General features: G+C 44.0%; 1 protein-coding gene across 1 annotated transcript in view; it reads right to left on the bottom strand.

Moving 5' to 3' along the window:
• LOC126276302 (mitochondrial proton/calcium exchanger protein-like) overlaps positions 1-12,426 on the bottom strand; it is a 110,113-nt gene that overhangs the window by 21,937 nt on the left and 75,750 nt on the right. Inside the window, exon 8 of the mRNA XM_049977265.1 lies at positions 242-349. Within this exon, the coding sequence (XP_049833222.1) occupies positions 242-349 (108 nt within the window). The remainder of the gene's footprint in view (positions 1-241; positions 350-12,426) is intronic.

The following is a 12,426-nucleotide window of genomic DNA, read 5'->3' on the forward strand; positions in this document are numbered from 1 at the left end:
TTTATTCAGTTTTCAAATTTATACTGACTTTTTGACTATCCGGTATTTACATTCTATAAGAACTTTCCTTCAACATTCATACCATCCACAAGTTTTAGTCAATTTTCCTTATCATGTAAAGAATAGGTGCGCATTTATTAAATAAAAAAAAATGTCTATCTACTTACAGCACCCTTCTAAACTTCTATTTGCTAATGTTATATTTACATTAATAAATGGAACTACGACATTTTACACTCACTTCTTTCTTCAATCCTTCTTTTGTGCAGACATCAACAGCAGGGATCTCAATGACACCTGTGTCACATGTCATAACAGGAGCTTTGTCACTAATTTCTTCAGTTTCTTTCTGCAAGGAAAAAAAAACTTGCTATTCATTTACTATGCCAAACAAGGAATAATGTAAAACGTACATTTTAAAAAATGTGGGACTACTAAATCTGGACTTATTTACAAGCAAAGCACACACAGGACCAACCAATTCAATATCAAAGTAAAACTAAGTCTCATTTTTTTTCTTTTAGAATTAGAAAAAGTTGTAGCTGACGCAATTTTTTATGTTGGTCCTGAAATTTCTTCACATAATTGATTAGGTTCTAAGATACAAATAGAACTGGCAACATACTTGTTATCCTGGGAAAATAGACCATAATATGGAAATTCCATTAGCTTCCATTTGTATCAAGCCATGCATTTCCTGTGAACATTACCAATCTGGCTCCCAACACAACATCTTCCGCCTTTCCCTCTTCTTAAAATTTATACAGACCATAGTTAAAATACTTAATCCAGGATGGAATAACAACAATATGAATTAAGTTAGATTACTACCTCCAACAAAGGAGAAGAGCTGGGCAGCAGATAGGCACTTTTACAAGTAGACTAAACTATTGGTGTTTCTGAAGAGGACAGATGCTGTGGGTGCAAGTTGTGTGTGTATGAATGTGTGTGTTTTTCAAAATCTGAAGGAGGATTTTGTCTAATAGCTTAGTCTACTTTTGAATGTGACTGACTGCCACTCAATGTCTCCTCTATGTGGCAGGAGGCAGCCTATCCCAGTTCATATTGTTATTAAGAAGTTTTACCTTTTAGCATAAGTTTTAACTTCCAGTTCAGACAGGAATAGTTATTATTTTTTACCACTTGATACTGAGTCATTTTAATCCTGTACAATTTTAGCATCTATTTCTCCTGCATTCACAATCAAAGCATTTCCTTCACTTTTTTCTTCCTCTTATGAAGAAATAAAACTGTTTAACTTTGCTGGTGATACTGTAATTCTTACAAAGGTGGCAAAGGACTGGAGGATTAGAATGGAATGGATGGTACCTAGAAAAGAGGGAATAAAAATAAACACTGAAAGTAAAACACAGGTAATAGAGTTTAATCGAATAAAATCGAGTGATGCTGGAGGAATTGTATCATGAAATAAGACACCAAAAGTAGTAAACGAATTCTATTGTCCAGGAAAACAACAGAAGTAAAGAGGCTATGAAAGGCAGACTTGGAACAGCAAGAAAAGGTTTTCTGCAAGAGAGTAATTGATTAACATCGGACATAAATTTTCATAACTCAATTTATTTTCTGAATCCATTTATTTACAGTGCAGCCTTATACGACAGTATATCATGAGTAGTGTGTTCAGAGGTTCTACCGATATGAGTGAATTCCTGGGCCATTGGTACTTTCTGTGTTTCATTCCCAATAATCAGCCACATGGATGGCTCCGTCATTTACTATGATACGGTATGCCACTTAACATTTTACCTCTTTTTGGGCATATCATTAGATGTTGATGACCTTTTACTGCACCACACTCACTGGAGTTGGTCTCTTTATACCCCCATTTTTTCAGGTTGGCACAGCACTGTGCGAAGCCAATTCTTAAGCAGTTAAGTGCCCTCCGAGTTAGAAACAGTAGGTGATTCCCAGCAGCCAGTTGTTCTTTAGGCTTTATTAGCATCTGAGTAATACAGCTTTGCCATTAATTTTCACACTGTATTTAAGGAGGCTCATACACAGGGTTTGTCATTTGCATAAATCTTTCATATAAATGCTGCCTATGATCATCAGGTTGTTTCCTTCTTTCAGACTCAGCTGAAACTTGCCTTCTGATTGTGGGTGGAACTATGCTGACAATGGAGTGTATATGTTCTCAACTGGACTGTGTGTGCTGTCTCATTAATTGCTACACTGACATATTTGGCAAGCGCAATTATACCATACAGGTGCTGTGTAATCTGCTGGAGAGAAACATAGTGTGAGAACAAATTTCAGGTTTAGCTCTGCATACCGTGCTGGTGAGTTTTCACATGATATTTCCTTGCACATACTTTTCCAGTAACGTTTTTACACTGCTTCCGAAATGTCAGAGTTCTATCAAGTCCGATACTCTAATAATTTGGTGATTTATCAGGATTCAGCTCCTGACCAACCACATCACTTTCAAGTGCCTGTGTGCATATGTTTCTAATGTGGAAGGCTCACACTTGACTTTTACACGGATTTGACTTGAGGAAGATTTTTTTCTAGAGTAGACAGTTAAGTCTTGAAGAGTTCAAACCAATTTACCTCCCCCCTTTCTCAATGATTTTCTTGGTATGACAAACATATATAATGTCTTGTCTAGGCATTTATAGGCTGATCATTTTATAGACGTTATATGAAATTAGTGACAGGACAGTGCCTTGGGTAGGCCTTTATTTCCTACGGTTATTCTTCCACTGTAGTGGTTTATTAAGGAGAATTTCCATTAATTTTGTAATTCAGAAGTCCTTAGTAATGTTATGAAATTTAGCGAGCAGCTGTTGGCGGTTGACAGTATGATAGGTAGCCGGGAGATACATAAAAGCAACTCCAATTATCTGCTTCCATTCAAAGCTGTCCTCTACGTGTTGGGTGAGATTGATTATTTGGCCAAACATGATTTAGCAAGCACAAATCCCACTTGTTCTGGTCTGAGTTTGGTCTCTACAGTGCCACAAATTCATTTAAGAACCATTATTTCAAGTGCCTTGTAGAGATGACACAGAAGTAACACAGGCCTAAAGCTTTGTGGAACTGTAGGTTCTTTCCCTGGTTTTAGCAGGTCTGTCACCTTGACGTTCCTCTGGAGTTTCAGAATATGCATGGTAGTCACGCGACTATTCATAAACTTTATAACCCATTTTAGAATTGCATGTCCTAAATGCTTTTTTTTTTTCAGTGTGGATATCATCCAAGCCAGCAGCTTTTTGCTTCTTTATTTGGTGGATCGTTCTTCTTAACACTCTAATACAGAGTGACGTGGCAAGGGTGTCTACTCCATTACGAATATCGCACTGGATTTTCCCTCTTTCATCACTTTAGATGGTATTTCCCCATTTAACAGAGGGCAGTAAGCCATCCTGAGTTACTCCAGTCAGATCAGGTGCTGGAGTTAAGGATCATTGCAGAGAGCTTTTTACAATGCGTGCACACTTGCCAGCTGTTTTGTTTCATGTCAAGATTCATTACTTTCAGTCCAATTCTTCTGTAAAATCCTTTCTTTTGCTTTTTCAAAATTAAAGCATATCTTAAAAGAAACAACTTCAGATCCAACAGCCACATTGACTATGCAAGTTGTTGGTCCTTGTTTCATCTATGGTAGCAAGTTTCCCACAATTGTATTTGTCTAGCCACTCATTCTGTCACTAACAAAGATATTGTCTGGGTAGTATCCTCTGTGCCTTCTTCTGCTGTTGAAGGATGTAGACTGTTTTGCATCACATATTACTTTTAAATCTACTCTTTCAGCCCACTGTTCTAGTCTCTCACCATTTGTATGTTTCGGAGTACCCCCAGGACGTGCTATGCCAGTTTAAATCACCTATAACAAATGACAAGAAACTCCCAGTAGGAATATCAACAACATAGGATAAGAGAGATTGCCACTTACTGTAAAGAACACACTCAATTTGCAGATAAGCACAACTAAAAGACATTTACATCAAGCTTTTGGCCACAGCCTTCATCAGTAAAACACACACACACACACACACACACACACACACACACACACACACACACACACTATTCAACCACTCAAGGAAGCGTGCATGCACACACAAACACTCAAGACTGCCAACTCCAGCATCTCAGACTGGAATGCAACTATCACATGGGGTGCAAGCAGCAATCTGGGGGAGGGGGGGGGGGGGGGGGCGCAGGGATACTCGTCTACAGTGGGAAGAGACACAAATGCTGTCTGGTGGAATGTGGAGGGACTAGACTGCCAACAGGTGCAGCATCAGGAGGCCTTTGGGGTGGGAAGGTGGGGGAAAAACAAGCAAAAAAGAAGAGTAGTGGGGAAAGACAGGTGGATGTGTTAGCAGAGGGCTGCAAATAAACAAGGTGGTAGATGAGGATGGGGAAGACCTGACAGGACAAATGGAAACTGTTAGGGTGGAGGGTGCAGGGATGGTATCTTAACATGGGTTGAGGTCGGGATAAATGCTGTGAAACTCAGAAAAGCTGGCAGTGGAGGGAATGATCCAGATGGCTCGGGTGCTGGAGCAACCACGGAAATCAAGTGTGTTATGTTCAGGGACTACTTGGATCTTGGCCACAGTTTGGATGTGGATATTCATCATGGTGGACAGCTGGTTGGCAGTCATACCAGTAGAAAAAGCTGGGCAATGACTGCAGCAGAGCTCGTACATGACATGGTTGCTTTCACAGGTAGCCCGGCTGCTGATGGGGTAGGATAAACCTGCGACAGGACTGGAATAGGAACGGCAGGTGGGTGGATTGGGCAGGTTTTGTGCCTGGGTGTTCCACAATGGTATGATCCTTGTGGCAACGGGTTCAGATAGGAAGGAGGATGGTATGATGCAGAGGTCGAGTGTGTTATGCAATACCACTTTAGGAGGAGTGGGAAGTACCTCGGGTAGGATGGCCCTCATTCTGGGGCACAATGATAGGTAATAGAAGCCCTGGCGAAGGATGTGGTTCAGTTGTTCCAGTCTGGGAGGTGTGAGGGGAAATGGGACAGGAAATCTGTTTGTGGACTAGGTCTGGGGAATGGTGTGTCTGTAAAAGCCTTGGTAAGAACCACAACATACAGAGGAAGGGACTTCTCGCCTCTGCAGATAACGCCGTCCCCGGGTGGACGGGCTGTGTGGGTGGGATTTTTTGTTGTGAAAGGGATGACAGCTGTCAAAATGCAGGTACTGTTGGTGGTTGACAGGTTTAATGTTGAGAGGGGTGCAGATGGAGCCAGCAGAGAGAAGCAGCTCAACATCTGGGAAGATTGCACGCTGGGTTGAGGAGGACCATATCAAGCAGATAGGAGAGGTGTTGAGATTGTGAAGGAACGAAGATAGGATGTCTTGGCCCCGAGTCTAGTTTATGAAGATATCATCGGAGAACCTGAACCTGAATAGGAGTTTGGTGTTTTGGGAGGCTAGGAAGGCCATATGGCCCATAAATAGGTTGGCATAGGATGGTGCCATGCTGGTGCCCATGGCTGTGTCGCAGATTTGTTCATATACCTTCCCTTCAAGTGAGAAGTAGTTGTGAGTTAGGATACAGTTAGTAAGGTGTATGAGAAAAGAGGTATTGGGTTTGGAGTCTGAAGGATGTTTGGAAATGTAGTGTTCAATAGGGGTGAGACCGTAGACATGAGGGATATTGAGGGATGTTGGTGCATAGGGAGGTGGCATCAACAGTGACAAGTAGCTATCCAGGAAGTAAGGGATTGGGGTTGGTGCAGAATCAATGAAGGAAGAACCCAGCCTTAACCTACAGCAACATACTGTCCCTGCACCCTTCATCCAACAGTTTCCATCCTATCTGTGCCATCATTTCCTCCCCATTCTCATCTCCCACCCTGTTAATCTGCAGCCCTGCCAGTACATCAACCCATCTTTCCCCATTCCTCTCCTTTTTTGCTCCTTTTTCATCCACCTCCCTGCCCCGAAACTCCTGATGCTGCACCTGTTCGCAGTCTAGCCCTGCACGCCCCACCAGACAGCATTCAACTCGCTCCCCACCTGTACACCACAATGTTTTCTCCTTCCAAAACCCCTCCAGACTGCTGCTTGTATTCCAAGAGACAGTTGCTTTCCGGTCGGAGATGCTCGAGTTGGTGTGTGTGTGTGTGTGTGTGTGTGTGTGAGAGAGAGAGAGAGAGAGAGAGAGAGAGAGAGAGAGAGAGAGAGAGAGGGGTGTCCTCCCTTGTGAGTGAACGGTGAGTGCCTCTCTTTTTACTGATGAAGGCGGTGGCTGAAAGCTTTAAGTAAGTGTCTTAATTTTGCATGTCTTCCTTATGGTAAGTAGCAATCTGCCTTTCCCTACAGTGTTGAAATTTCTACCTGGAGTTTCCATTGTTTGATTTTTGTCAAATGGCTTTCTTCCCTTGTACAACCCTGTGACGTTTTCCTTTGTTACTCTTATCTATAGCATTATTCTTCTCAGTGTCCGTTCTCTCTCTCTCTCTCTCTCTCTCTCTCTCTCTCTCTCTCTCTCTCCTTTCCTGTGTTTAATCATCGTCTACCAAAGCGCATCTACTCCGGAGCTACACTGTATCAACGATCGTCCATGCAGACTGTTGATGCACCATCTAATGCCCCATATTCTTTCCTCCTATAGTTATATTTATTCCATTGTTCTGACTTCACCCCCCATCTTGACGTACTTTAGCATTTTGTTTTCCGCACCTGCCCTTGCCACATGAACTTTTGATCCTCGACTTAACCCATCCCCTCTCTCTCCGCTTCGCTTATTGCCCTGCACGAGCATGCGTGTGAGAGAACCAGCGCGCGCACGACCGCGCACGCAAGCACGCACGCACACACAGCCCATGTTTCTGTATTTTTGTAATGTATTTGTACATATTTTTATGGGATTTCACATATTTTGTGTATTTTTTTACACATCTTTATGCATCTTTTCACTTATCCAGCTCCTCTCACAATCATCAACCCCTATTTAGCCCATTTCTGCATCATTCCCATTCCCTTTACACCATTCTTGCCACAATAGATCCTTTCTGCAGCTTTCTGCCTCAGTTCAGAAAAGTATCCCTGGCTAAAATCCAGTCACACATCCTGTTTCTCAAATGCTGCCTAATTCATGGAATTCCCACAAACAGCCAAACTGCAAAGATTCCTTGGCATCCCAGAACCACCTCTGCTTCTTCCACACAGTACTACTGCACTGCAATCCCTTCTCCGTTCACCACATCTTTCAAACTAAATCCCCTGCTCTCCGGCACATGGAGGAGTATCTCAGACACCACCTCCATAAGTTTATCCAGCCTGCTGACATCCTACTGCCGCCTTGGGGCACCACTATCCAACCATTATTGTACCTACAGTGTTTTCCTCGTCCACCCTCACAGCAGCTAAACATTGCCTAGCTGACCTTTTCACCTTACCACATCCCCAAAACATTCTACCAACACTCCATCAAATCCAGTGCCAAACATACCCCTAACACAGTTATTAACCTTTCCACCAAAATCCTCAGCTCCAGAGAAGTTTCAGTCTTATCTAAAGGCCTCACGTTTAACCTCACACCTAAATTTAACCATGCTGGACTTATCAATGACACACTCTCCTCCTCCAAATCCCAGAAATGGAAACACTTCGTAGCCAACCCCTGCAACCACAGCCAACCTAATTCCATCACTAAACCCTGCCTCTCCCTGTTCATACCATACCCCCCCTCCCACCTGACCAGCTGCTGGTCACCATCCAGAAATTCCTTACCTCCAGCTTAGTCTCACTATAGTTTCCCATGTCCCTACCTCAGAACACCAACTTTTCAGCAAAAGGAAGAATAGCCATACACAACCTCAAAATTAATCCTGACCTACTCATCCTATCTGCAGACAAACTTTCCACCACTGTTGTTATGAATTTCAGTGACTATCTGGCAGAAGGCTACTGCCAATTATCTGATTCCTACACCTATAAATTCTGCCAGAGTGATCAGATCCCAGCAGTCCAACACAAACTCCAATCCCTGATTAAAGCATTAGGCCCTTCCCAGAACATCTCCCCTGAATCTGTTTCCCTCCTCCACCTGAATCTGTTTCCCTCCTCCACCCTATGACAACCTGCACACCCACCTTCTACATGTTCTCCAAAATACATAAACACAAGAACTCCCCATTGTGCTTGGCTATTCTGCCCCAACTGAAAGAACTTCAGCCCTCATTGACCTACAACTCCAATCAACTGCCCATAATCTAACCTCCCACAACAAAGGCACCAACCACTTCCTTCACCGACTCTCCACCATCCCCAACCCATTACCTCCTGGATCCCTACTTGTCACTGTTGACACCACCTCCCTAGCACCAAAATCCCTCACGCCTATGGCCTTACTGCTACACTACTTTTCCCAATGTCCTTCCGACTCCAAGCCCACTACCGCAGTCCTCATATACCTTACTTATTTGAAGGGAAGGTGTATAAAGAAATCTGCAGCACAGCTGTGGGATCCTGGTCCCGCATGGCACCGTCCTATGTCAACTCTCTTTATGGGCCACCTAGAGGCCTTTCTAGTCTCCCAAATACCAAACCTTGTCTAGTTCAGTTTCATTAATAATATCTTCATGATCTGGACTCAGCACCAAGACACCCTACCTTAGTTTCCTAACAATCTCAACACCTTCTCTCCCACCCGCTTCACATGGTCCTCCTAAACCCAGCATGTCACTTCCTAGTTGTTGACCTCCTCCTCTCTGATGGCTCCATCCACATCTCTGCACACATTAAACACACCACTTTGACAGCTGTTATCCCTTTCGCACCAAAAAATCCCTTCCATACGGCCTGGCCACGTGGGGACAGTGTTATCTTCAGTGATGAAGTCCCTTGCTCAGTATGCTGATGGTCTCACCAAGGCCTTTACATGTAGGCACTATTCCCCAGACCTAGCCTGCAAGCAGATCTCCCGTGCCATTTCGCCTCACACGCCCGATCCTCCCACTAACCCCAAGAACCAGACAAAACACAATGTCCCCTTATCACCCAGAACCACCCCAGACTGGAATAACTGAACCATATCCTTCACCATGACTTTGATTACATATCATCATGCCCTGAAATGAGGGTCATCCTACGCGAGATACTACCCCCTCCTAAATTGGTATTATGGCACCCACGTAACCTCCACAATATCCTAGTCCACCCCTGTGCCACTCCCAATCCCAACCCCTTGCCACAAGGATTGTACTGCTGTGGAACACCCAGGTGCAAAACCTGCCCAACCCACCCACTCAGTATTTCCTATTTCAATTGTCACAGGTTTATCCTACTGCATCAGCAACTGGGCTACCTGTGAAAGCAGCCATGTCATGTACCAGCTCTGCTGCAATCACAGCACAGCTTTTTATATTGGTATGACTACCAGCCAGTTGTCCACCATGATGTACAGCCTCTGCCAAACTGTGGCCACGATCAAAGCAGACCACCTGTGGCACAACATGCAGCTAAACGTAACACACTTTATTTCAATGGCTGTTTCACTACCCAACTCATCTGGATCCTTTCCTCAGCCACCAGCTTTTCCTAACTGTGCAGATGGAAATTATCCTTAAAACTTGTTCTCCACTGCATAATTATCCCGACCTCAACCTATGGAACATACTGTCACACCCTCCACCAAACAGTTTCCACTCCACCTGTTCTATCATCTCCTCCCCATTCTCATCTCCCACCCTGTTTTATTTGCAGCCCTCTGCTAATGCATCCACCCACCTTTCCCCCACTCCTCTCCTTTTTTGCTCCTTTTGCCCCCACCTCCCTGCTCCACAACCTTATGATGCTGCGCCTATTGGCAGTCTAGCCCCTGTACACTCCACTGGACAGCATCTGTCTCTTTCCCCACCTTGTACACTACCATCCCTTCCCCTCCAGACTGCTCCTTGCATCCCACGTGATAGTTGCATTCCGGCCCAAGATGCTGGAGTTGACGGTCATGTGCGGTTGAGGTGTGCTTGCTTGCGTATCTGAATGGTGTCTCTCTCTCTCTTATTGACGAAGGTTCTACATCTACATCTACATCCGTACTCCGCAAGCCACCTGACGGTGTGTGGCGGAGGGTACCCTGAGTACCTCTATCGGTTCTCCCTTCTATTCCAGTCTCGTATTGTACGTGGAAAGAAGGACTGTCGGTATGCTTCTGTGTGGGCTCTAATCTCTCTGATTTTATCTTCATGGTCTCTTCGCGAGATATACGTAGGAGGGAGCAATATACTGCTTGACTCTTCGGTGAAGGTATGTTCTCGAAACTTCAACAAAAGCCCGTACCGAGCTACTGAGCGTCTCTCCTGCAGAGTCTTCCACTGGAGTTTATCTATCATCTCCGTAACGCTTTCGCAATTACTAAATGATCCTGTAACGAAGCGCGCTGCTCTCCGTTGGATCTTCTCTATCTCTTCTATCAACCCTACCTGGTGCGGATCCCACACTGCTGAGCAGTATTCAAGCATTGGGCGAACAAGCGTACTGTAACCTACTTCCTTTGTTGTCGGATTGCATTTCCTTAGGATTCTTCCAATGAATCTCAGTCTGGCATCTGCTTTACCGACGATCAACTTTATATGATCATTCCATTTTAAATCACTCCTAATGCGTACTCCCAGATAATTTATGGAATTAACTGCTTCCAGTTGATGACCTGCTATTTTGTAGCTAAATGATAAGGGACCTATCTTTCTATGTATTCGCATCACATTACACTTCGCTACATTGAGATTCAATTGCCATTCCGTGCACCATGCGTCAATTCGCTGCAGATCCTCCTGCATTTCAGTACAATTTTCCATTGTTGCAACCTCTCGATACACCACAGCATCATCTGCAAAAAGCCTCAGTGAACTTCCGATGTCATCCACCAGGTCATTTATGTATATTGTGAATAGCAACGGTCCTATGACACTCCCCTGCGGCACACCTGAAATCACTCTTACTTCGGAAGACTTCTCTCCATTGAGAATGACGTGCTGCGTTCTGTTATCTAGGAACTCCTCAATCCAATCACACAATTGATCTGATAGTCCGTATGCTCTTACTTTGTTCATTAAACGACTATGGGGAACTGTGTCAAACGCCTTGCGGAAGTCAAGAAACACGGCATCTACCTGTGAACCCGTGTCTAAGGCCCTCTGAGTCTCGTGGACGAATAGCGCGAGCTGGGTTTCACACGATCGTCTTTTTCGAAACCCATGCTGATTCCTACAGAGTAGATTTCTAGTCTCCAGAAAAGACATTATACTCGAACATAATACGTGTTCCAAAATTCTACAACTGATCGACGTTAGAGATATAGGTCTATAGTTCTGCACATCTGTTCGACGTCCCTTCTTGAGAACGGGGATGACCTGTGCCCTTTTCCAATCCTTTGGAACGCTTCGCTCTTCTAGAGACCTACGGTACACCGCTGCAAGAAGGGGGGCAAGTTCCTTCGCGTACTCTGTGTAAAATCGAACTGGTATCCCATCAGGACCAGCGGCCTTTCCTCTTTTGAGCGATTTTAATTGTTTCTCTATCCCTCTGTCGTCTACTTCGATATCTACCATTTTGTCAACTGTGCGACAATCTAGAGAAGGAAGCACAGTGCAGTCTTCCTCTGTGAAACAGCTTTGGAAGAAGACATTTAGTAATTCGGCCTTTAGTCTGTCATCCTCTGTTTCAGTACCATTTTGGTCACAGAGTGTCTGGACATTTTGTTTTGATCCACCTACCGCTTTGACATAGGACCAAAATTTCTTAGGATTTTCTGCCAAGTCAGTACATAGAACGTTACTTTCGAATTCATTGAAAGCCTCTCGCATAGCCCTCCTCACACTACATTTCGCTTCGCGTAATTTTTGTTTGTCTGCAAGGCTTTGGCTATGTTTATGTTTGCTGTGAAGTTCCCTTTGCTTCCGCAGCAGTTTTCTAACTCGGTTGTTGTACCACGGTGGCTCTTTTCCATCTCTTACGATCTTGCTTGGCACATACTCATCTAACGCATATTGTACCATGGTTTTGAACTTTGTCCACTGATCCTCAACACTATCTGCACTTGAGACAAAACTTTTGTGTTGAGCCGTCAGGTACTCTGTAATCTGCTTTTTGTCACTTTTGCTAAACAGAAAAATCTTCCTACCTTTTTTAATATTTCTATTTACGGCTGAAATCATCGACGCAGTAACCGCTTTATGATCGCTGATTCCCTGTTCTGCATTAACTGATTCAAATAGTTCGGGTCTGTTTGTCACCAGAAGGTCTAATATATTATCGCCACGAGTCGGTTTTCTGTTTAACTGCTCAAGGTAGTTTTCAGATAAAGCACTTAAAAATATTTCACTGGATTCTTTGTCCCTGCCACCCGTTATGAACGTTTGAGTCTCCCAGTCTATATCCGGCAAATTAAAATCTCCACCCAGAACTATAACATGGTGGGGAAATC

This window comes from Schistocerca gregaria, chromosome 1 (assembly GCF_023897955.1).
Source record: "Schistocerca gregaria isolate iqSchGreg1 chromosome 1, iqSchGreg1.2, whole genome shotgun sequence".
NCBI classification, from domain to species: domain Eukaryota; kingdom Metazoa; phylum Arthropoda; class Insecta; order Orthoptera; family Acrididae; genus Schistocerca; species Schistocerca gregaria.